The 26300-nt window shown below is 30.7% G+C and overlaps 2 protein-coding genes across 3 annotated transcripts; both read right to left on the reverse strand.

Annotated features, from left to right (window-relative positions):
* Nucleotides 1-1003: 1003 nt before the first annotated feature.
* Nucleotides 1004-26300, reverse strand: LOC139519132 (mucosa-associated lymphoid tissue lymphoma translocation protein 1-like). Of its 2 annotated transcripts, XR_011663523.1 has the most exons (19): nucleotides 26108-26285; nucleotides 23459-23643; nucleotides 22474-22637; nucleotides 21484-21667; nucleotides 16215-16330; nucleotides 15582-15617; nucleotides 15055-15212; nucleotides 14279-14387; nucleotides 13629-13664; nucleotides 13191-13319; nucleotides 12477-12632; nucleotides 11246-11636; nucleotides 10747-10842; nucleotides 10087-10202; nucleotides 9175-9327; nucleotides 7888-8054; nucleotides 4670-4756; nucleotides 3347-3893; nucleotides 2484-2820 (listed from the first exon to the last, which is right to left on the reverse strand). XR_011663523.1 is itself a non-coding variant. In XM_071310947.1 (18 exons), the coding sequence occupies exons 2-18, from the start codon at nucleotides 23629-23631 to the stop codon at nucleotides 3744-3746; spliced, it is 2421 nt and encodes an 806-aa protein (XP_071167048.1). In that variant the 5' UTR covers nucleotides 23632-23643; nucleotides 26108-26300; the 3' UTR covers nucleotides 1004-3743. The 2 variants fall into 2 exon arrangements, 1 of the variants encoding a protein (XP_071167048.1); XM_071310947.1 differs by having other exon boundaries at nucleotides 1004-3893; nucleotides 26108-26300.
* On the reverse strand, nucleotides 17330-20544 carry LOC139518600 (zinc finger protein 862-like). The gene is made up of 9 exons (XM_071310077.1): nucleotides 20322-20544; nucleotides 19839-20081; nucleotides 19410-19573; nucleotides 19143-19298; nucleotides 18616-19041; nucleotides 18327-18512; nucleotides 18084-18236; nucleotides 17779-17980; nucleotides 17330-17651 (listed from the first exon to the last, which is right to left on the reverse strand). Exons 1-9 carry the CDS (start codon nucleotides 20542-20544, stop codon nucleotides 17449-17451), a joined length of 1956 nt encoding a protein of 651 aa, XP_071166178.1. The 3' UTR covers nucleotides 17330-17448.

The following is a 26300-nucleotide window of genomic DNA, read 5'->3' on the forward strand; positions in this document are numbered from 1 at the left end:
CATAGATTTCTATTAACTTAAACTAAAGTTATGGTGCGAAAACCAAGAAAATGCTTATTTGGGCCCTTTTTGGCCCCTTATTCCTAAAATGTTGGGACCAAAACTCCCAAAATCAATACCAACCTTCCTTTTATGGTCATAAACCTTGTGTTAAAATTTCATAGATTTCTATTCACTTTTACTAAAGTTAGAGTGCGAAAACTAAAAGTATTCGGACGCCGGACGACGACGACGACGACGACGACGACGACGACGACGCAGACGCCAACGTGATAGCAATATACGACGAAAATTTTTTCAAAATTTGCGGTCGTATAATAATGGCCATAGTCAGCTTGATGCTAAGTATACTGAAATCTATTTGAAAGATTTGATAAAGTGTATCTCATCATGAAGAGTGTAATAAGCAGGATATCATATAAAAAATATCAAATGCAACCTTCTTGAACTTGTAGTGAAGTTAGAATGTTTGCCCTCTGCTGAAGGTGAATTTGAGGTATAAAAAAACAATAAATGTGATTGGCTTGCTTTTTTTATGTGCAAGTAGCAATTTTTTTGTCATTAAATAATAATCAATATTTGTTCTTTTAATCTATTATAACTTATTTAGTTTATATAAAACTTCACTTTCCTTATACTGAGTCCATTGTATCTTATGTGTTTTTATTAAAAGAGGCAATAAGTGATCTTTACCATAAAGAATGTAAAAATCCTACCTCTCTGTTTCCTTTTTTTCTACATCTCAATACAAACATTGCTGCTGGCCATATGTTTACCAAGAACAGTAACAATGTAAACAATAACAATTGTTAGTCAAAGACTCAAAATAGAGAAACCCTTGAGCCATCATGAGAAAATAGAACTTCAGGTTATTGAAGGATCTAGCTCAGAACTGTTCTAGCCAGTTGCTAAATCACAGGCAATTTGTATTCCTTTCATTTTCAAAAAAAGGAGATTAAAAAAATTTGCCATCATTGTACCTTTGATATTGACATACAATAAGGAGGATGAACGTATAGCTTGTTTTGGTTACCAGAACTTCACAAAATCATTATAACATAAAAAAAAGCAGACTCGTTTAGAGGTTCCACTATACACCTTTCTAAAATGATAGCAATCATCCTTGCTGTAAAAGATGGGCTTCAAAAACAATGAAAGAGGTAAACTCAACCAGGAGTAAAATACATTGATTCTTAAAAATTCTATAATTTCATTACACTGTCATTTACATTTAGCAATAATGTCAACAATAGTTCTACACTAAATACAGTTTTTTCTCATGCTCAAATGATAAAATCAACATCAACCCATTAAACGTTTTTTTACTAAAATAAAAATGTTAATACGTCAAACTATAACCTTTAACAAACCTGAATACCAGTTTCTCAATCACCTACTATTATGTATGGGTAGGAACATACCACCTGCTCCATTATAAGGTGTTCACATATTTCTTTTGATGTGTTACGGCATGTTTGATCATATTATGAATGCTTCACAATTAGGAGTGTTTAAATAAAGCAAATCTTATTCAGCAGGGTGATTACAAAGAACTACTCTAATTGACTCTACATGAATTTGATGGTCATACTCTCGAATTGGTTGACTAATAGAATGTTTGTGTTACTCAACTCATTATTATAGATATGGTTTAGATCTAAAAAAAAAAAAAAAAAAAAAAGCAGAAGAATCATCTGATTTGAAAATATTCTAATTCAATTCTGTCATGATATTTTGACTAAGCCAGAATTTGCATTGTGTAATGCTTCTAATGTATGATTTGATTTGATTTGATTTTTTTGTGTTTTTAACGCCACTTTTAAGCACCGCATTTAACCTATTTTGTGGCTGCCAGTTTTTCTTGGTGAGGGAAGTGTAGTGCCCGGAGACGAATCCTAGTCATTAAGATTGGAGTAGAGTCCACCTGCACAAGCATATTTCGAACGCACAACCTCAGTGCTGACTGGCTAGTGTTTACAGTAGTAACTACTTAGACCACTTGGCACCAAGGCCCCTTGTATGCTTAGAATGAGATATTACCCTGTCAAAGCATCCAGTATTGGCCCTTTCAGAGCTCATGAGATCATTTTCACTTGATAGTTAAAACCTGGATCAACTCATGGGTTGCATTGCAAAGACATGAAATAGTTGAGACAGCTAATCATCTATTCCAATAATGATTGGGTCAACATTTTCCACATTATTGTTCTTTTAACACATTGGAAAACACTAACAATAAAAATATAGTTAAGCTTAAGACAGACACATTTAAATGAGGAGTGGTTAAACATTTAACTTTGTTCTGTTTAACAGGATCATGTTGAAAATGAGCATCTACATGTATTCATTTAATAGAGCTAGATAGAATTAAAAATTTATGAAAGTGTCATAAAAATTCAAATACATTGGAGAAAAAAATATCAAACATACAACTGACCACTGGATGACAATGAAATACTTTGACATGACCTTAACAATTTATCTTTAAAATTTCAGTAGTTTATTATAAAATATATATGTCACACTGAAAATGAACAACCATACAAAGATAGTATATCTATTTAGTGACATAATGAGCTGACATATGATTACTTAAAGGGTGATATGAGGCATGGTGCTTCACAGAATATTCATTCATTAAAAATAAATGGATATATACATTGACGCAAGGGTTTGTTATCCATTGCAGAAAACAAAGCCCTGTACAAAAAGAGTTAGTTTTCTAACATAAAAAAATATATAAAGTTGCATTTTAAAAGTAAATTTCCCAAAATTCTGTTGTAGTTAGTTCCCAGGAACATTAAAGAACTTAAAAATACACTGTAAAAATTTGAAAATACATTTCATGTCTTAAATACAGTGATTTCATTAGCCATCATTATACATATCCTTATTTTATACGGTTTACCCCAGTACAACAATTCTGTAACTACTGTTTCTCAAATTCTTCGTCAATTTATCCCACACTGCACCCATTGTATAAAAAAAAATCAACGAGTGGTTCATTTGATCTCAGTTCTTCATTGGTTAAATTCTGATTATGACGTCGAATTTTCTTGTGTTCCTCTGAATTTCCTATTGTGACGGCATCAAAAAAGGCGACCATGCCTGATGACATCATACAGAAAGAACACATCTTTTTGCAGATCAGTTGCAAAGAAGGAATAAGTTTGCCTGCATATTGTTTGAAAATCATTAAAGAAACAGATTCCACCACCAAATCTTGTGTAATACTATATTTATCCACTCTCGACAGTTAAATTTTAAATATTTAAAAAGCTCAGCAAGCCTTGCGTTTTAAATTTGAAAATTTAACTGTCTCTAGTGGATAAATATTATATCACACTTGATGCAGTGGAAGAATCTATATGTATATATAAGTAGCATGGTAGGAAATATGGACAGATCTCTATGTTTAGAACAGATATTGACTCATTCTAACTTTTGAAAAATTAACATCCCCCAAATAAGGCAGGAATGTCAAAGTTGGATTGTGAGAGCTTTTTAGCATCACTTGGTTACTACATGCAATTCTAATGTCAGATATAAACCAGTATTTACCCTTCCTGTCAGATTTTTATAAATATTATATCTAATACAAGTCAGTTATCTGACAGCTGTCACATAAACCATATTGGTTAGGCTTATCTGGTGGTTAGTCACAATAACAAAATTTTTAATGCAGTAAGTCAAATTGACTGATACTTTATATTGGTTGTTGTTGGTGTTTCAATAGTAATTATTCACATTGATTCACTACATTCGATTGGCTGTCGTCTTGGTTTCCACAAATCTAAAATTCCAACTAAAGGTTTGCCTAAGTTGACTTTTGGTCCTTCATATCTCTGTTTTGTCTCTGTATTCACAACAAATACTTGAACTTCTAAATCTTTCTAAAATTGAAATAAAAAAAAAATTTGATGTTATTACAATGAATAAATAATAATAAGTTAGTATATTTTATAGCTTACTATAAAGTAGGGTTATGTTCATTGCTAAAGGTTATATGGTGACCTATAGTTGTTTACATCCTTGCACTTGTGGTTAATGGTGGACAGCAATTTTATTGTCATATCTCTTATTTTAAATGTATCTACCATCATTTAAATTAACAATTAACATGAGGCACTGTTGTAGGATAATGTCATTTCTCAGGACCTTTTTATGATTTTCTTGATAGAGGGTTACTGCTCACAAGGAAGCTATCATGGCTATTTAACCAAGAGTTCCAAATGGTGAAGTTGAAATCATCCCTTCGTAAGACGCCATCACGAGTTGGAATAACTGTTTCACAAATGATATCGGATATGTTCCTTACGTCGTAACTACAATCCCCTTCCCTTTCATGAATGTGACCTACCGAATTAGACTATTTACCGGATTTGTAATCACATAAGCAACACGACGGGTGCCACATGTGGAGCAGGATCTGCTTACCCTTCCGGAGCACCTCAGATCACCCCTAGTTTTTGGTGGGGTTCGTGTTGTTTAGATTTATGAGTTTGACTGTCCCTTTGGTATCTTTCGTCCCTCTTTTATGGTTGATTTGAAATTCATTTATGATAATAGAGATTATAAATCTATCATCTTTAAACAAAGGCAGCATACATTTTTTCTACAAAATTTTTCACACTTAATTATCAGAAAAGTTAAATATTTTTCTACATACTGTTAATTTCTGCAAGTCTTGTAAAACAATCTTAGTCTTAGGTGGGTCATCATGAACCTGACTAACACTCCCAAATATTGATATCGTCTGTAAATATATACAAACTTTCTGAATAAATACACTGCCTGCCTCCAACTTGTTTTAGCTTGTAAATATGTTTTTCAGCTAGATTTAAATAATATTTTAATGCAGAGTTATGTAAATTTTTCTGTGTTTGGTTTACAGTCAGACCATCTGTTAATAATAAACCAATCATGTGTAATTGGGTTGCTGTCACTAAGGTATAGTCCTTATATCCTTTAAATATCTACCTATGAATAATTCTGATTCATTTTTCCAAATATTTTTGATAAAAAACATTATATCTATTAAATATTGTGAGCATATACATGATTTGGCTTGTTTAGGAATTTGGATACTTATCAAAGCATACACAGTGTAGTGTGAAATGTAACAACCATTTTGCCAAAAGAAAAAGAAAAGAATATCTACTCATAAGATAAGAACTGTGGTGAGTGATAGTTTTCTATACACCACTTGCATAGCCCAAACCTAAATCCAAATCCCCAATCAGAATGACAGATCATTTTAAGGTAATTTTACCAATATTGATGTAATATAGCTTCAATAATTTTATAAAAATCCAGGAATTATTCATTTGGTAGATTGTAAATTCTTTTTTTACGTTTTGGTTGAGTAAACTAGAATTCCTTGAATGAGATAATTTTAGACAATTAATTGTCAGCAAAACTTGACAAACCATTCCATCAAAGGGATATTGCAATCACATCGAGGAATACAGTTTTGAGCACTATATTGTATTGCAAGAACTTATGACTCAAAGTCCGTTCTTTTGGTTTATGTTCATTTAATTTTATGTTCATTTAATTTTTTGAAGCATATAAACATCAGATTTCTTAACTGCCAATGATAATCTATTAATGGCATACTGTTGATAAAAGTCATATTAAGAGAGTTTCTTTAAATTATAATGTTATGGAAATCAATATTGTATATGTATATATTAAACAAACACATGATTTGGTTTACCATCATTCACGTGTAAATAAGTCAAATTAGTTATGCAATAGCAATACTCAATTTGTTTAAAATATATTTTACATGCATTTCTATTTGTTAACTAAACTGTTGTAACAATTAATTGATTTGGTGTATTAAAATTTTCTTTCGAAATCCATTTTCACATTTTATATTCCAGTGACGGTTGTTTACATTCCTTTCACATTTCCCCCCTCACATCTGCACAATGTAGTTGCAGAAGTTCTTTCCAGTGGTCTTGTGTTTAAGGTCAATTTACACAGAAAAGCTATCGATGAATAAGCGTACTGGACAACAATAGTTAAATAGCAGAGCATTTCTAAAAATTTTGATTAAATAAGGATTTTCTTGTAATGAAAGTTTATGTACATGTGTTTTATATAAAAACTTGTCTCATTGGCATCTTTCCACATCTTCTTTCTTATATTAGCTTTTCAAGTATAAGAATAAGAATAAGAATACTTTATTAATCCATTTATGGACCCTTGCGGGTTTTAAATTTCATCTGATTACAATGATTTGTGTTATAACAATGAAATAATAAAATGAAATACATGACAATAGAACAATGAACAGTTATTGCATGCACATGGAAGAGAAAGTAATATGGGAGACAATCAATTTATGTAAGGATTATTCCCCTTTAAACAGATATGGCCCCAACTGATTAGATATAAGGGTATTTTTCTCCCATGTACACACAGCAACCAATTACTAGAAATTAATGTATATAATTATATTTCTTTCACAATTGCAAGAATATGATAAGCACATTAGAGTATATAAAACATATGACTTTAAGTTCAGCTTTTGACACCTACATTGTAAGTCTGATATTATTCATTTGTTTTGTACAGTTTTTTATTTGTGTATTTATATGATATTCTCTGTGGAGTATTCTATTGTTCACATATCCAATATTACAAATAAATAATCATTACAACAGATAATAACATAAGCAGCACCAATTTTTCTGCACAAGATGCAAATTTTGACAATCAATGTCCCTTCAGCAATGCTCATTAAAAATATGAAGAGCTATAAACAAAAAAGAACTAAAAAACATGGCCAAAGCCAGGCAAGTAACCAGAGCTTTGCATGGGTGAGATATATTCCTTATTTCAAATAATTCCAAAATTTGGCAAGTAAATTTAAATAACATAAAAATCTGCATTTTCATGCCAGTACCAAAGTACCAAAGTACTGGCTACTGGGCTGGTGATACCCTCTGGACTATCAGATCACAAGCAGAGGTAAGACCATAAGTTATGTATGACTGAGGACAAATACTGGTCCATTGTATTTGTAAAGTTGACACTGATGATTAACTGGAGGTTTGTGAACACTTTATGTCTTCCCTGTGTGAAGGATAAATAGAGGATAGAGTGCAAGCATATTCTGTTTTTCTAAATGAAGTTTATTTGAACTTCCAAATATGGTGTTGACAGAAGGTGTCTAAAAATTTAGAGATGAAACAATCTAATATAGTCAATAATGTGTTAATCAAACAATTATAAGCATTAATTAAGCACATTACACCTTACCAGAAAAACCTGAAACAGCAATTGTATGTCACAATTTCTTCTTACAACAATTTTACATCGTTTAATGTCTTCCCCCCCCCCCCTCTATTCTACATACATATGATAATAAACAGGAGAAGTAGAGTATTCACCTATGAGACAACAAGCGAACAACACAAATACCCCAAAAGACATCTACTGTAACAGTACCAAAATTGCTTTAAGTACTCATTTTGCATACAAAGTGACTGATATCTAATAGGTTTTCTTCTGAGACTAAATAATTTGTATTTTTTATAATTTATCAACATAGTTTAATATTCTTGAAGATACACAAAACACTCATCCTATATCAACTAATGAAGTCTCCATTTAAAAAAGTTAAAGACAGCAACCCAATGACACAAGAAAAAACAAAAGACAATGAGAGGTCAGGTACGGAAACCAAAATTGTTTATTTCTGTCTTATTCGGCATAAGTTTGGCTAAATGATAATTAGGTTATATCTAATGGTGATTGACATAATTATAAAACAAGTGTGTAGATAAGGTTAATCATCAGTGACAGTATAATATACCACAAATGTGATCAGCACAACTGTACACCATTATATATGTGAGATAAAGATGAATTTACCTTGGGTAAATGAGCAATACATCCTAAATGATACTTAAGGGACTTCCCCATGGTCATCGGCATAACTGTACAGAATATTGTCAGCATATTAGAGAATTCTGTTTGAAACTCTAACAAAACTTTCCCCTTTATTGCAGGAATTTCTATCTCTTTTGATGGTGGCTTTTCTAAATAAAAAAAAAATTTATAATTATGTTATTACCTCTATCAAATATACTTTATTCTAATATGACGTGCTTCTTCCTCTTTGTGAATAAACCAATGCTCTAAATCCAATAAAACTTGTTTGCACATCATATATTGACTACTGCAGAATAATGAATTTTATCAAATTGGCATGCATTTGATATATTTCATTAACTTAAAATACTTCCAAACTCTTTTAAATGGTGCACATAGTTGTTACTAATTCATTTATTATGATGGTAATGTGTTGCAATTGGAGATTGACATATTTGACCTAGATACGACATCTGTTCATGCTGGCTGTTTACACCCTCTGAAAAATCACAATGCCATTCATTTGCTTGTTTACAAACAAAAAAGGGAATTTCGTGGAAGAGCCTACACAAACCTTCTACACTTATACACATCGGACATAGAAATTACCTAAATTGTCCTAATCAGAATCGAAATTATTGATGCAGGCTATTCTTTAATGTAGTTTTAACATAAGTTAGTAGGCATTATATTAGTGTTATTTTAGCCCTTACTATCGATGGGCAAAAATAATCACGAATATAATGCCTACCCATGTTAAAATTACAATAAAGTATAGCTTGCATCAATTATTTCTTAGATAGAATATTATTTCTTTTGTATGTGTCCTTTATACTTCAAATGCAAATTCTGGTGATGAGTTCCCATATAACACAGTTAAATATAGTATACTTCAACGGCCATTTTTGTAGGATAAACTAAACTATGATGACATCATTGTCATCTCTTCAAATTCATATTTTATTTCAAACCACTATCACAATATTTCTATTATCAAAGTCGTAATTCTGTCCTTCTTACTAATGAAAATATGCCTTACTCTTGAAAACTATTAATTCAATATTCTGAATGAGAAATTAACAGATAGGTGAACAAGAAGTGTTAACCATATGCCTCAGTTGGTTTATCTTTTAACATGTTAACTTAATATATTTAATTGTCGTCAAACTTTTCCTATACTTCTTTCCAGTTTAGGCTACCATTTTAGTTTAAGGTTTGTGATGTATACTTTCGGAGAAATCATTTATCAGTCCAGGAAAGGTCTAGGTCCAAATAAGTTAGACTCACCGTGAGCATTGTTCCACAGCAATGTTCTCTGGTTGTAAGCTTTAGTATGGCCTTTTGTAGATATCCTATCTGCGAGCGATCGTCTAGGTTGTAATAAGTTAGACTTAATTTCTGGTATCTGAATGTGATAGTATTGAGATTCCTTTCCTATATCTGAAAAAGAATTAATCAAGAATATTATATGGCTGTTTCAATATCACATCTCTATCCACTTGAGACACCAATATATTCAAAAAGTCATACCATACACACTTTAATATAAACTTTTAAAACACAGGTGTTTTTATGTTGTGTTTTGGTAAAGCATTCCACCTGGAAGTGGTTGATACAGAAAGATTAAAACTGGTTAATATGTAATGCATACAATCTACTTGTATTCACTATTGGGTATGTAAAAAATAAAATATTTACTGCATAAAAAAAACAAAATAAAATTTCAGTGTGTTTAGTTTTAACAAATTGTAATTCAGCATGTACAGTAAATATTTTTCTTATAAAAAAAATTTAGATTTTTTTTAATCATGCAATACAACATAGCAAAGTTCTTTCATTACAATGTGCAGTGGTTGTCATAAACATCTAAAATAATAGTCTGGATGGACAGGAATAAACATGAAAGGAAAATATTGACAGTCATATTTGTCAATTTGGTTTTTTTATGTACTAAATGATGCTTAAAGGTTGTACAGTGACCTATAGTTGCTAGCTTCTTTGTCATGTGGTTTCTGGCAGTTGTCTCATTGGCTTTCATACCACATATTTTTTAATTTTTATATCAATGGAAAAACATTAAAAAAACTATATATGTTTCCCTGGATACCCTTCTCAACATGTTTTTCCTATTTTACATTTTCCCATTCTAAAGACATGTACATGTTGAAGTATAATGTTTTGAAAATCTTTGAACCATACCTTCTTGAACACTTGTAAAAACATCTAAAACACTCATCTGTTTTGGAAGATATTTCTTCAAATATTTGACTAATATTCCATTATGAATATCTTCATAGGCATACATTCCTTTGCTCCTATAAGGAAAATAAGTGTGAATACTAATGATCATGACTAAATTATAAAGCATGTAATGGTTAGCACGTCAAATTTCATTTCAGGTGAATATTTTGAGTATTCAAAATACAATTTAAGGCGGAATACAGAAACATCCCATTAGAACTAATGAAAAATTTGTTGCTGTATTTCTAGATAGATTTTATACAGTTGCATCATGAACATAGAAAAAATTATCTTGTGCAATGATCAAAATCAATCTTTGCACAGAGTTTTCATTTAGTGAAAAATAGTTAAAATAAAGTAGTTCTTTTTTATACTGTAAATAGACTATCAAGATATTTCTCAAAGAATTTATTCTGCACATATTACCAATTTTCACTTTATTCAAAACATTTGTCAAAAGTCAATTAAGCAAAAATGATAGATTTGAAAGATAAATTGTTGCATTTTTGCTTCATAAATAATGTAATCATTAAAAGATGGTTAAAGATCTAGAAATTATATCTTACATATGTTCTAATCCTCTTATCATAAATACTCTGTGAAATAACTAAATCTTACGTGGCATAGCAGAATACTGTGTTGCCTTTCATTGGAATGTTGCTTAGATTAGAACACATTGCATCCTGTTCTCGATTTGTAGGTGGTTGCAAATTCCTGAAAATAAATTATTATCTGTATCAACCAGTATTATAATACAACAGATTATCATTTATTGATAGATCTTTTTAAAACAAAGAAGTACCACATAATAAAAACATTACAAAAAAAAGATATGCAGTCAAACATGTTATAAAGGGCACTTCTATGAGGTGAAAACATGTCAGTATGATCACCTTTTTTTGTAGTAAAATCTATGCATTGTTAACCTAAATCCAAAGGTTACCTCTATGAAAACGTCAGTTTCCTCAGGGTGACCTTTCAAATACATGTTGAAGTGTACAATAGAAACCAAGAAAAGATTTTCAGGTATACAATATGACATACTAAAGTTGGAATTTTTATTCTTTACAAATTCTATAGTAAGAGGATGATACTATAGGTATTTAAGATAACATACCTGATTCTACAGATGTCAAGTATGAGTACGATAAGAGCTGGTGATGTTTCTGTGTAATTCTGCATCTGACTTAACACATCCTCAGCGCATACACAGTCTTCTATTGTATATCCATGTCTAGCATCAGGAGGAACAAGGTAACATTTAGCTTCCTCCTCAAAACCATGTCCACAAAAATAAAATACAGCGTATACCTCACTTCCTATCAGTTTTACAAATTCCTCAACGGCAGACTGCATTTCCAATTTTGTTAAATTAAGAAGAGAAACGACTTTGAAGTCTAAACTTCTGAAAATTTCAGCCATGGTGTAAACATCAGACTTTGGAGCACTTAATGGTGACTCACATCGATAGTCAAAGTTTCCAATAAGTAGAGCAACTTTGTCACTAGCTGAAAAGATTTTTAAAATTCTGTAATAATGCTGCATCAATAGAGGGGGAAAAGCACTTCTATTATAGTATAATTTGTATGACTTTTTTACCAAACAGTTTAATTTAAACAGCTATATTTATATATATATATATAGAAAATCATAATCTATTTTTTTCTGGAAATTGAAAAAAACATAATGAAAAACAGCACCTTTTTGCAATTACTAATCATTAACATAATTAACACTTTATAGTTAATTCTGAACAACAAATTTTATAATGACTAATAGATATATATACTATTTAAACTACATTTTTGTACCTCGACCTCTACTACAGTAGACTGATAGACGAGTAAAAAAATTTTTTAAATGATTATGTTTTACACAGCACATATCTGGTAATCTAATTTGGCACTTATTATTTATTAACTTATTTGTATAAAATATTCTGTCCTTCTAAATCTAATCTACTGTTATATCATAATTGTGTATTTGTATATTCCATTCAGTGTGTGAACCAAAGGGGAGATAAGTTTTGGTTTTTTTTACCTAAGGGATAAGGTTGAGTTGTTATTATAATATTAATTTCCATGAGATATATACCTGCAAGCATATAATTTGATCACAATCATTGCCACACTATCTTACTGAGAGAGAAACAACCTGCTAAAACCAAGGAAATTTTTCAGTATCAGTTTTGCTGCTTAATCTGAGTAGTTTGATAAATGATTTAAGTCTATATACATGTATGTGTCATACAGTGATTGCATATGAAAGTCTTTTTTAGGCAAAATGAGCAGCTAGCTCTGTATTTCTTACAATTAAATGTATGATGTTTTATTGTCTAGGGTACTTACGATTGAACTCTGGTTTATCATTGGTCTTTATAGATAGACTGGCAGGGTATGATAACCTGATATTTTTTGTTCCTGGTATGGAAGCCATACATGTGTACAAACCCTGGTGGTCATAATTCTGTATTTTCTTCAATACTAGAGATGGTTTTATTTCACCTTAAAAGAAAAACAAACAAAGTATTAGCTAAGTTATGAACTTTATGGATTGTAGTGAAAGAAAGTGATTTTTGTCATAATTAATTTGTATAACCTAGCTTTTGGTTTTGTGATGACTGTGATTTACTCAAATCCTAATGATTTTTGATAGGCTAATGGGCACTGCAACCTTGACCTTTGAACTACTGACACAAACAAATAGTGGTCTTGTGTTTGGTGAAGGTTGGATACATGGTTCTAAAGATATAATTTGGAAACTAAAAATGTGGTGCAGTTACAGTTTACCTCTTGGCTCTTAGTGTGGCAATTTTGTAAAACATTGCATGATAGGCAAACAAAATTTTTCTTTCGCTTATTCATATCATACTTTGTTCAGTGTGATGTGACAGACATCTCTGGACTCAACATCTAAGAATATAACTTGTAAGCTGCATTGCTTTTTGAAAAATAACTTGAGATGTTCTACATTTGCCTTTACATCAAATAATCTTATCCTAAATAGGAACACCATCATTTAACTTATCATATAAGAGTTACGCGAAAACTAGTAAAACGTACCCTCAATAGGAACACCATCTTTTAACCACTGGTACACTAGAGGTATGCTACATCTTGCCTCACAACTAAATAAACAATCCCCACCGAACTCTATAATAACTGTTTTAGGATTAGATATAATCTCTATCTCTGTAACAAAGAAATGAGAACATTATAGACACAATTTGTCATTTTGAATTAGTAGTTTCCATATGTATGGTAAAACAATGGGTATACAAATGAGTCATTACTGGTAAAACATTAGGGATAAAATTCAGTCAATATCGGTTAAATGTGAGTAAACAAATCAGTCAAACATCTTCTTCTGTTATTTCAGAAATCCATTTTTTATTGTAATCATTGACTAACTTTTATCATTACAAGAATAAAGAATGACAGTTGTATTCCCAACAGTCTTTCTTAAAAATTCTGAATTTACTGTAATATTCATATACTGACCTGTTGGTCCTACAGGGTCAACTAATGGCTCTTCAGCTGAAAATAATAAAAATATTAAATTTGTTATACAAATGAAGTTTCATCAGCTATTATTAAATTTTACCATAAAGTAGATACAATGTATTTTCAAAGGACACTTGTCTCAATTCTAATTTGGTTTCTTAATTTTTATTAGCTATTTAGGGCTTTGCTTTTATTGTAGTCAATACTTTCAAACCTTATGCACATTACAAAGAGAAAAAAATAAAATCTAAAGCATTCTGGGTAATATTTTCAAAATTTCACATCAAATCATTATAATTTGTTAACAATAATATTATCAATGAACATTCAACGAATGGTATAACACGGTTATCATCTGGTGCACAAACAATACAATCACCACTGTATTTCAGAATCAGACAGGTGAATGGAACATTTCAGTCTTTAATTTGAACGTTTTCCTTAATGTGCTATTTTCACCCACAGAAATGTTACTGTAATTTTGATTTGGACCATTATCTACAAAGGCAAGTAAAATGCTTATATATAAATATTCACAGTTACTCTTCCTTTTTTAGATAGGAACATTCTGAATGATAAATTGTTCTCATGTACATGTATCAGTATTTTCTTATCTATCTATATTGGCAAAATACAATAAAACTTACTTTTACCCAACATAACTGTTACTTTTACTACATCACTCATTGTTTCACCTAACTGGTTCCTGGCTCGGCATTCATATGTTCCCATATCTGCTTTATATGCAGCTTTCACCTGGAGCAGACACATTCATTAGTTTATCAATTTGTTGATATTTAATATGAAATAATAGAATACTAGTTACTTTTACACTTCCTGTTAACTGTCTCTGCACTTTATACTTTCTGAACAATTTTTGGTTATGATACTAAAGTTAATGTGTTTGAGTTTCACCAGGTTTTTAACACTTCCATTAAAAGGATTTGCCAGACAGACACATTTAAATGTCCATACTTATTGCTTTCCTTTATCACATCCAGCTCTGGTTTGTATTTTGTTTTTCTACAGTAAAACAAATTTGTTTATAATAAAAGCTGTGTTTTAAATCTTAGAAGTGAATGCATATTACTCAGAGCTGTTCTGTTATCTTAGTCTTGTATACTCTTTCTTGTCATTATTGGAAGAATTCTTAACATTTATCTGAGCACTTCTTTCATTTTAAAACAAAACAATGTTAACTATTCAGAAAATCTGAAGTATTTCAGAATTTTTTTGTTGTTGTTTATTTTCTGATGCAGTGTAGTTTTTCTGCATTCAATTTACTTTTTAAGTTTATTAAAAGGCTAAGAACTATCACCAGGTGCTGTTAATTATGAATTTTCGCATTTTTTTTTATGTTTGTCATTCTATATATTTTTTAGTCTTAATTTATTAATTTCTGGAGTGTTTACAAATAAATTACCTCATAAAACGGCTGATCAGATCTTTTAATTATTTCATGGTTTTTATACCAATCATAAATGACAGGATATTTACTAAGAACTCGACATTCTAGAATAAAACCATCACAAATCTGTACAGTAACGTTTTTAGGTTGTACTTCAAATGATGGAATCAAATCTGTAAACAAAAAAAATAAATATATATATTACTTTTCAGTCTTTTTTTATCTTGGGTCTCAACTCCTATCAAATATATTCAAACTAACACTAACCCTTACACTTGTCCTAATTCTTCAATCTCATCCTCACATAAAAAAAATGTAGACTTCTTCATTATTTTGTACATTAATCAGGCCATCAGGTTTTTCGTTTGAATTGTTTTAATCAAAGGTGATAGCTGCTTGGGTCTGTTGTTGACATGAAGTTATTTGCTAGTTCAAAAAAAAAATTTCAATCAATAATATAAATTGATCTGATATTGCGCACATGATATCTGCGATAGCATTATTTGTGAAGTAGGAATTATCATAAACATTTAAAGTCTTACCATATCTAGATGGTCTATCATCAAAGGTATCTCTATCTGCAATACAAAAAACATGATATTATCCAGTTTTATATGTAAAAGTTTAACATTTCTTTACATTCAGAATATTTGATAAAGTTACTTTTACTTGTTACTGTTTGTCCTATTCTAAATAAACAAACACCAATTGTGTTAGAAAATAATTAAGATACCAATGTATGTGTGCAAGACATGTTTCTAGAACAAATTTCATCGGATATGTACGATAATAAAAAAAAAACTTCGGTAAAAATAAAATCCAAACTGCCTTCATAGAAGAATCTAAACAGTCTGAAGTGACTTCATCTGTTTGAGCTACAACCTTGAATTAAGTACAATTACATTCACTACAGATATAAAATTAAAACCTTTATTCACTAGAATTGTTAGTTTCCTGCCGAATGTTGGTAAATCTCCCAAGCACCTCTGCTTCCTCCGTCTATAAAAACTGTCAAATTTGCCAATAGTGCTAAATAAAGTGGTGTTTTACACCAATCAATCAATCATATGGTATATAGCTTTAACATTAAATTCTTCTAAAGTTTAAAAGAGGGTCACATGTAAGGAAGAAATATGTTTTATTGTGTTATGGAGTAAATATCAGTTTATACGTACATGCCACAGGGTCCTTACTCATCTCTACAGTTACTGTAGACTGCTCTGTGAACTCTACTTGTGAGTTAATATCTCCATTGTGTAGTCTACAACAATACACACCTGCATCTGTAGTACTGTAAAGGATAAACAATATCATTTTACGTTGGAGGCATGTATAACTTTATGTTGTACACAAGTATAAATGTAAATTGTATACATGTCTTCCCATGTGGTGTACACATGTCTTCCCATGTGGTGTACACATGTCTTCCCATGTGGTGTACATGTATAACTATTTGTTGTTATGTTGTACAAATGAATTACTATATGCTGTTATGTTGTACACATGTAAAACTAAATTTGGGCACATGTATAAATATTAGTGTTGTAAACAGTTAACCAGTTAACCGTTCGAACGACCTAATACCGAATACTAAAAACGCTAACCGGTTAACCGGACTTTTTTTCAATTTTAATAAATTTGATATAAATTTGTATTGAAATCATTAAATAGTTGTGTTTTCTTTAAAAATTGTCGTCGTGCTAATTAATTTGACAGATCAATTGTCCAGTATATTGATTGGTATTGTTAATCCAACAATATAAAATTAATTAGAACTTGTCTCTCAGCTCGGGGCAAGATCTTAAGGAAACATTATTAGTTTCATGTTTTTTTACCAGTAACTTTTAATCGGTAATACGATTAAATTGTACGATTTACTTCATTATTTCATTTTTGATCTTACATTGTGTGGAACTACATCTGAATGTGCAATCTCCGTCGTGCATGTCCTTGTCATACTTTAAACTAAATACTAACTCAAAACTGTAAAAAGCAAACCAACGTGAATGTAATCAATGTATACTTGATGGTACAAATATCAGGATTAATCAATTTTAATTGAAACACCTCACATTATTTTTGGAAACAACAAGACAAAATGGAAGAATCAGACATATTCAATTCTACGAGATCAAGACGTTTTTTTTTTCATTTTTCAATTTGAAGTTAGTACAAACGCCATAGTTGAGACCATGTATTTGATTATTAAAAGTCAAACTTCGATAGGAATCTTCAGAGACAAGCCTTATAAAACCAAAGGCCAAACTTCAATTCATCATATTCAGGGATCTCCATGGATGAAAATTGAACCATGGAGGAAAGCTCAACTTGAAAAAAAAATCATGATTGCGATCAAAGAAGTTAAGAAAGAGTGATTTGAGCAATTATACACATTTTATTATACATCAATCAAACATCATCATTTATAATCCCAATGTCAAGTTTTCTTTGAGACAAAGATGCCCACAACTCTGCAGCCCTGTTGAAATTAAAGTCCTTTCCCTCTGGTCCCTGAGTGGACACCATCATAAGGTTATTCAGGACTTTCTGTGAAAGTCTGTTTCTGGCCCTAGTCTTCACCCTGTTGAGGACACTGAATCCTCTTTCACAATCTGAAAAGTAATGAGATAAAATGGTAAGTATCTGACATGTTTAACAGAAAGGTTTATGATTTAAAAAGTTAGATGCATTGCTATTAAACTATATTTATGCCACTGAAGATAAAAAGAAGACACTTGCCTGCTGTAGAAGCTGGAATTAGCATACAAATCTCTGCCAGTCTTGCCAAATTAGGGTACAACTGCCTGTATTTGGTCATTAGAATTTGAAGAATAAATTGTGTTGTCTTGTCTTTATTTTTATGTATGACCATCTTAAAAGAATTGAACTCTTGGAAAACAGTTTCTTCATCCATCAGTTGGCTGAAATGAGCTGCAAGTGTCTGTAAAGATATGTATTTCATTAATATATTGACACTTGTATTATTTGGTATTTAGAATGAAAAACTTTTCAATTCAGGAAACAAAATAATTGTTTTTATTTACCTGAATCTTTTCCTCTGCATAAAAGTCTAGGTCATATGTGTCTAAGTTTTTCATAGCAGATGGATCAAAACAAGAGAAGGTTGATATGAGTCCTGCATCTGGAAATCTGTTTTTTATGTTGTCTGATAAGGCAATGATGAATTTGTCATGAACCTGTAATAGATATTAAAAAATAAAATATTGTTTACACTTTAGAGATGAAATAAATTGTGAAGAAAATGAAAGGTAAATGAAAATGTTTACCTTTCTTTTGAATTCATCTACATCACTGATTCCTCTTCTAGTAATGGAGAAGCCATTTTCCTCTAAAGTGCTGATCATAGTTTCACTTTCCTTAAAGTATCTTCCTGGTATGGATAGCCTGCTGTCCAAGAAGTCAAGTGTAATTTGAACTTGCTCCTGAATGGTAGAATAATCTAAACCTGACTCCTGTAATTGATAATAAAAGTCTTACTCCATGTAATTACTTGTATGAATTGAAATAAAGGTCACAATTATTGTATAAATGGAATATTTGATATTTTATAATTACCTGAAAGCATTTAGACAGCATACTCAATTGAGGCAACAAGTCACACATGCTGTACAATACAGTAATAAATTGCACAGTCTGTACATTTTTGGCTAGACCAAAGGCTAGGCTGTCATGTCTTTCATTTGCTTCTCTCTCTAATGACATCATTACACTGGGCAGAATCTGTCTGAGGGTATCACAAGCCTTGTCATGGGACAGCCATCTCATAGCCTTTGGCTGCTTCAATTTCAATGTGGGGTTGTCTGAGATTGTCTGGATGTTTTTGAGTGCAGCCATTCTTACTGGGGAATTGTCATAGAACTTAAACAAAGCATCAAGGTGAACATTAAATTTCTTAATTTCCTGGATGTTGTCTGCAGCCTGTCTCACAGCCAAGGCCAACCTATGAGCCACACAGTGATTACTTATAAGTAAACTTGATTCCTAAAAGGAAATGACAATAATTAAAAGTACATCGTATTCCAAATACAGAAATATAAAATAAAACTTAAAAGTCAGAGCATGAAGTAGAAACAATTGTATACCTGTTTCAATAAGGCTGCAACTCCACCTTTCCTTCCAACCATCACGGACGCTCCATCACTGCCGAAAGCAATTAGTTTGTCCTTTATTTGAAGATTTGCATCTTTACAGACTTCTTTTAGTTTGTCTGTAATTGTAACAGCTTTTCCGTCATATAGCTGAAAAATGAGGGACATATATATATTTGATGTACACAGCTAGTGTATTTTAAAATATTGACAATTTGATGTTTGACTTATTTGATCTTTTAATAATTAAGAAACACTCACATCTTCCATTGCCAGAAACTTGATTTGGCACTCTTCTCCAACCATAAATTTAACATAAATTATTAGTTGTTTCAATACGCTGATGTCTGTAGTCTCGTCAATCAGAATGCTATAAAAACTTGACTGTCCAACTTTTGCAACAACATCTTCACGTATAGTTTCACCTATAAAACAAAGGTAAAAAAAATCATTTTCTGATTCATGCGTTCTTAAAATATAAAGCGTATAAATTATTATAGAAAGAATAAATAAAGAAATATTTACCTAAACACCACACCATCTCCTGTATTGCTCGTTGAGACTGGTACTTCACCCTTCCTTCCACATTAAGTGTATCCAAATAAGAGCAACCATTTTCTTTGACCAAGTCCAGCAGGTCTCCAAAATTCGAAGTGTGTGGTATTTCTTTTTTCAACAAGAAGTACATACATCTAAGAGCAGCTATAAACGCACGTCTTTCTAGGGTTACAACAGTGTCTAATGCTTGACCAATACCTCCAGTTGTTTTACTTATTAAGGAGTCTCTTTCCATATTGACAGAAACTTGATGATAGCTTGTACGTTCATGATTTCTAATCACATCTTCTCTGTAAGATTTACAACCCACTTTTGTCCAGACTTCAGTATTTTTAGCTTGCTGTTTGAATTTTATACACAATGTACAAAACATTCCTGTAAAAATGATTTATTCCCAAAGTTTTAATGTGCAAATTAAATTAAAAACGAACATTAGTCAGGTGTTAGCGCTATTTACCGGGAATTTTTGTCCGTAGTTAAAAAATAATTAAATAAGTTATTAACATCGGAAAAGTTATTTAAAATTAACTTTTAATAATTACAATTGAAATAAAATCAAATGATTTTTACTTTTGGTTAATAATTCTACGAAATTTTAATTAAAAATAAAAGTACCTTCTTCTTCTTCGTAAGTTAACCACTGATACTTTGATTCCCAAGCTTTGTAAAACGTTGATCTATGCTTTTTAGATTTCACTGGGCTAGCAGATTTAACACTCTCATCATCACTGTCATCATTTCTTTTACGTTTTTTACTATTTTCCCCAGATTCAAAAAAAGCTCCAAGAGTTGACTGAACACTAGACGGTTCAGAAGCATGACGTACTCGTTTCGACATTTTTATCGGAATAAAAACACTTTTTATTATTTTCAATTTTATTTACGTTGTGAACACTTTTCAATACCTATAAAATTCGATTTCACCTTCAAACATATATAATACCTTCTAATTTTATTAACTTGATTGGTAAAATTTATGTACAGCCGTAGGGTTTTTGTCTTTACCGTACTGTATATTTACCTGTAAAATTACTCTCCAGTATCGGAGATGATTAAGCTTGTATTTTGACAAACAAAAATGGCGACGACTACGATACAAAAATAAATATTGACAATAATTTTAACGATGGCGCACATTGTTTAACGATGGCGCAAACAAATTTAACCATGGAGGAGACAATTTGACGATGGCGCAAGGTAACGGAACGATGGCGGGGCGCCATCGTAAAACAGGTCATGGAGATCCCTGCATATTATAAAAACGTAAATGTATGACTTGGATGGAATTTAGTCACAGTCATACCACATCTTCTTATATCGATGTGTAGGGTACTATTGATAAGGCCTTCAAACATTAACTTAAACTACCGGTTAACCGGTTAATCGGTCGACAGATTATACAAGTAACCGGTTAGGCAAAAGTATACGATTTGACAACACTAATAAATATATGTTGTTCACATGAATAACTTTATTTATCTTTGCAATACTACCGACCGTGCAAGATCCTCATGGATAGTTAAGGTTATTAAACATCCCCTAGTATTAGCAGTTTATAAACTACATGTTGTACTGTTTACACATGTATGCCTATATGTTGCAAATATGTATAACTGCTTAGAGTTTTATATGTACGTGAATTGTTTGACTATTTAACAAATGTAAACTATACAGTAGGATAATTTGTGATTAAATGTACCTAATAGTATGGTCACTAGTGAACATTTTTCTATATTTGAATTCTTCAAATATTAACCTATAACTGTGTATATCATACCTGACATTTCTAATTCTAAGTATGCTGCTTTTTTCTTTATCTAAAATATCCCAGTCTTTTTGATTCTCTTTGAACCACTGGTATCGAGGATAAGGGAAACCTATAGCTTTGACTTCTAGTTCTAAAACTTCTCCTTTGTTTACAGTTTTTCTTTCAGCTGGTTGATTAATAATCACTATTGGCTCTGAAATTTACCATAATTCATACAGTGCAAATGTATTGTGGATTCATAATTACCGAATATTCGTGGAATACTAATTTTCAGATGTACAGATAAACAATGAATTTAAATGTTTAATAAATTTTGCTTTGAGTTCACAACAATACTACATATAATGAATAAAAATATATATTGAACAGTACAAGACCACATCAATAATCAACATATTTTTATTTTAAAAAATTTCTGTGGGTACAGATAAACAACAAATTTGATTGATTAACAACACAATGAAATCAAATATCCACTAAAATGAAAGTTTTCTTCAATCCACGAAAATTGGAACCCACCGAAATAAATGAATCCATAGTAATATGAGTAAATATTATATCTCTTATTATTCTTATATAGATTGCTCTATTTTGATTTATGATATAAATGTATGCATGTAATTATTTAAGTGACCTAAACAACTGCTTTTTGGAACTATCCTCATCTGCTACTACTTAATCAGCCAAAAGTTTAAGGAGTCAAATATCAACATATAAGGGTCTAAGATGGAAAAATAAACCATAAAAGATAGAAAAGTAACGTAACAGGAACTATAAACTGTTAATTAAGATATCATTTTTTTCAAATGGACAGAATGCCAGATTACTATGATTTATTCGGATTTGAGGAAAATCCCTAGCATACATATGTATATTTAAAAAGATATCACAATGTGAGTTCTTATTATTGTGATTTTCACCTAGTCACAATGTTATTCGCAGTAACAAAAAAATCACAATAATTTAGAATTTAAGACAATATAATTAGTCTTAACTTACCATATTTCTTTATATCCATAAGAACACTTTCCAACTTTAACTTATCTAGACAGTCAACCAGCTCAGCGGCAGTCATTCCCATGGATCCAAGTTCCCATAACATCTTATTGCTAGGACTACCATGGTAAACTTGGCTTCCAAACTTTCTCTCTACATCTGCACTACTATTTTGAAGAAAATAGGGGTACTCAAATAATTCAATTTCATTGTAAATACCTATGACTATGTGTATGATGTAGATTAATGGTTGTTTTAGAAGTTTTGTATATTCTTTCTGATTTTTTTTATGTTTTGTACACTTATTACAATGTATCATAATTGTGATAATTTTCATGTTTTGTATACTTATTATGATAAGTTTGATGTTTGGATGTTAATTATATAATTTGGATATATTCAATTTGGTTTTTGATAGATTTATGTATTTATTTGTAACTTTACTTGGCCTTCATTGTTGAAGATCAATATTATTATTTTTTTCTATTGTGTTCTGTATCATGAAGATCTACCACATATGAATAAAAGAAGATGCAAGTAATAAAACAAAAAAAGAGACAGAAATCTTAACACAATAATAGTTAGGACATATCTTTCCATATATTTTTTTTACAAAAAAAAAACAGAAAACTTTGCATTTGAATAAAGTTTTACCTATTAATTGTTGAAGATGATTTTTTTTACACATCAATCACTGTTTGTTATAAGGTAGATCTATCTTTTGGATTCAAAATCTCTTAATTATGATTGTATTTTTAAATAAAATTAAACAAGAAAACTACTGCTTATTAAATCCTATTGCAACATGGGAACTGTAAATCTAAAGATCATTTTATGATATTCAGCAATAAACAAATTTCACAAATCTATGTTGCAAATGAACCGAGTGTGAAAAATCCAAGAAGATAGGAGCCATTTGCCTTTATTTACCTGTGTATATGTTCCACAGGACCATAATCACATTGAATATATATTATTAAATAGTTACCTAAATCTATAATTTGGATTATCAGCTGCCTTATCTAACAATGCTCTCCAGTTACATGTTTCTGGGTTAGAATCTAGATCATCACGTAATTTGAGCATAAATCTACTTGATAAATCACCAATATTGGTATCTGGGTCAACATGTAGTCGTCTACAATGCTCACGATTCATCATAATCAAGCAAACCTGAAAAATAGAGCATAATTTAAGTAAAGTATACCTTTTACTCATTGTTTCTAAATTGAAATTAAATAGAAAAAAGTAAAATCACAAAAATACTGAACTTAGAGGAAAATCAATTCGAAAAGTCCATAATCACATGGCAAAATCATATAACAATACGCATCAAAAACGAATGGACAAGAACTGTCATATTCCTGACTTGGTACATGCATTTTCAAATGTAGAAAATGGTGGATTAAACCTGGTTTTATAGCGCTAACCCTCCCACTTTGATGACAGTCTCATCAAATTCCATTATACATGTATTTACATTGATGCGTTAACTAAACAGACACAATAAATAAAATAGTCAAAATATGGGTACATCAGTCATCAAGATTAATTGAATGATCGGTGTTTAACACCACATTCAGCATTTATGTTCATTTGTGTTGGCCAATTTTTATTTATGGAGAAAGCCTGTAGAGAACCCCTAACCTTTAGATGGAAAACTAACATTCCTAGTCAGCTAAGATTAGAGTTGACACACCTGCCATGTGTGGGATTGGAACTCACAACCTCAGTGTTGTACATGTATAGACTAAAGATATGAGAGAGGTAAATTTTACAGAAAAAAAATGTTATACTGCACCAAACTTGATTACCTTATAATAGTATGTATGTTTATTTTTCAACAATTTTTTTTCAATTAAGTTAACAATTTAGTTAAATTGTAATAAAATTGTTGAAAAATAAATCAGGAATGTGTCCATCATGTCCACAGGACACAGATGATGCCCCTGATTACATTTATAAAGTTATAAAGGGACATAACTGAAGAGGTAAACGGACAGAAAGTCACAGGACATAAAGTCACAAATTTGATAGGACAAAAAGCCACAGGACAAAAAAAAATTGACAATTGTTGAAATATTTGTTGAAATATTTTCTTTTTTTACATACATGTATATTCATTTTTAAGTAAAGGGAATTGCTAAAAAAACAATGATTAATGAAACTGTATTAAATTTTAATCATGCAAAGGATATGTCTACATGTATCTGCAAAATGACATTTTGTTTTCATAACAATTATTTGATCATTTTTTATATTTATTGAAAAATTTTAATTACAAAGTTGCTTCATATATAAAAAAAATTCAAAATAAGTGTTTTCTTGTTCAAAGAAAAATAATCTCAAAACTGAATTGTGACTTTTTGTCCTGCGACTTTTTGTCCGTGACTTTATTTCGTGTTTATTCCTTTCTAGCTGCCTATGTGGCAATTTAATTTAGGGATTTTTCTAATTTACTTGATGTACAAAATGTACATGATGTAGTTATACATATATACATGTATAAGGAAAGATCCATGTTTAAATATTTCAGGACGATTTATATTAACATTATTTTTTTACTCGCAAAAGTTATTTTAAAAGGAAAACTGTGAATTTCTTACAGCAAATGGTACTGGACCAGTATACTGAGACTTGCATACATATTACAAGGCACAAACATTTAGAATTAAATGGTCTTTACTTGAGTAAATTAAAGCGACATAAAATTAAGTATGGTTCATTAAACTATGTTTAAGGGTTTCCAGGAAAAATCTTTTTTTTTTTTGAGAATTCAGAGTACTGACATACTGTGATCAGGTGATGGATTCTAAAATATATGCTTTTTCCCCCCATCTGATGAGTTAAGCCTTTTTCAACTGATCTTTATAGTTTGTTCTTATGTTGTACTGTTACATGTACATCACTGTCCCAGGTTAGGGGAAGGGTTGGGATCCCTCTTACATTTTTAACCCTGACACATTATGTATGTATGTGCTTGTCCCAAGTCAGTAGCCTGTAATTCAGTGGTGGTCCTTTTTGATTTGTCACATATTTGTTGATGTAAATTGTTATTAAATATAAATTAGGCCCTTAATTTTCTAGTTTGAATTGTTCTACATTTGTCAATTCATGGTCTTTTACTACATGTAGCTGACTATGTATAGTATGAACTTTGCTCATTGATGAAGGCGTAACAACAACCTGTAGCTGTTAATTTTTGTGTCATTTGGTCTATTGTGGAGAGTTGTTGCATACACCTATTGCTATTTGTCTGCCTTTACTGGATATCACAAAAGTTCCTGTAATTTTTTTTGACATCATTATAGAAAATATCTTCCCGTTGAGTAAAAGCCAGAATTGGTGTCTTCAAAGAATACATACAGATACAGATACAGATATATATCTGACGAAAGTCGGGATAGCGATAAGGTGAATCATACCACATCATCTTTTCAGTTTTGACAACTTCGGTCAGGTGTCAGGAGCATTTCTAATATAAATAATACTTTTGTGTAAAACTTGAATATCTTCATAAATTGACATTGTAGTATTTGACAAACGAAACAATCTTAATCGAACACATGTACAAAATAAATCAAAAAATTCTATTTGAACCCATTGTAAAAATATTTCCCGGGTCATTTTTTCTTACACTATATCAGGTGACAGTCGTTGTTTTCTCTATTAATGAATAAAATTATAATCTTCATTTATATATCAAGAGAAGAATTCTGTGAGTTCGGTGGCTTTGTGCTATTAACAGCTTGCTTTGCTTGTGCATTTAGTTGGCCAAAAAACATGTTATTGTTTTCCCGGAAGTAGTGTAAATATCAAAAAGGAAACCC

The sequence above is a fragment of the Mytilus edulis genome, chromosome 4 (assembly GCF_963676685.1).
Source record: "Mytilus edulis chromosome 4, xbMytEdul2.2, whole genome shotgun sequence".
Taxonomy (NCBI): domain Eukaryota; kingdom Metazoa; phylum Mollusca; class Bivalvia; order Mytilida; family Mytilidae; genus Mytilus; species Mytilus edulis.

Coding starts and splice junctions, on each gene's coding strand:
- LOC139519132 (XM_071310947.1), bottom strand. CDS start 23,631: ATGATGAATCGTGAGCATTGTAGACGACTACATGTTGACCCAGATACC. Junction 21,668..22,473: donor TATGGATATAAAGAAATATG/GTAAGTTAAGAC, acceptor GGTAAATTTCAG/AGCCAATAGTGATTATTAAT. Junction 15,213..15,581: donor TGATAGACCATCTAGATATG/GTAAGACTTTAA, acceptor TTTTGTTTACAG/ATTTGATTCCATCATTTGAA.
- LOC139518600 (XM_071310077.1), bottom strand. CDS start 20,544: ATGTCGAAACGAGTACGTCATGCTTCTGAACCGTCTAGTGTTCAGTCA. Junction 18,237..18,326: donor TAGATGAATTCAAAAGAAAG/GTAAACATTTTC, acceptor TATCTATTACAG/GTTCATGACAAATTCATCAT. Junction 17,652..17,778: donor AATTCCAGCTTCTACAGCAG/GCAAGTGTCTTC, acceptor ATTACTTTTCAG/ATTGTGAAAGAGGATTCAGT.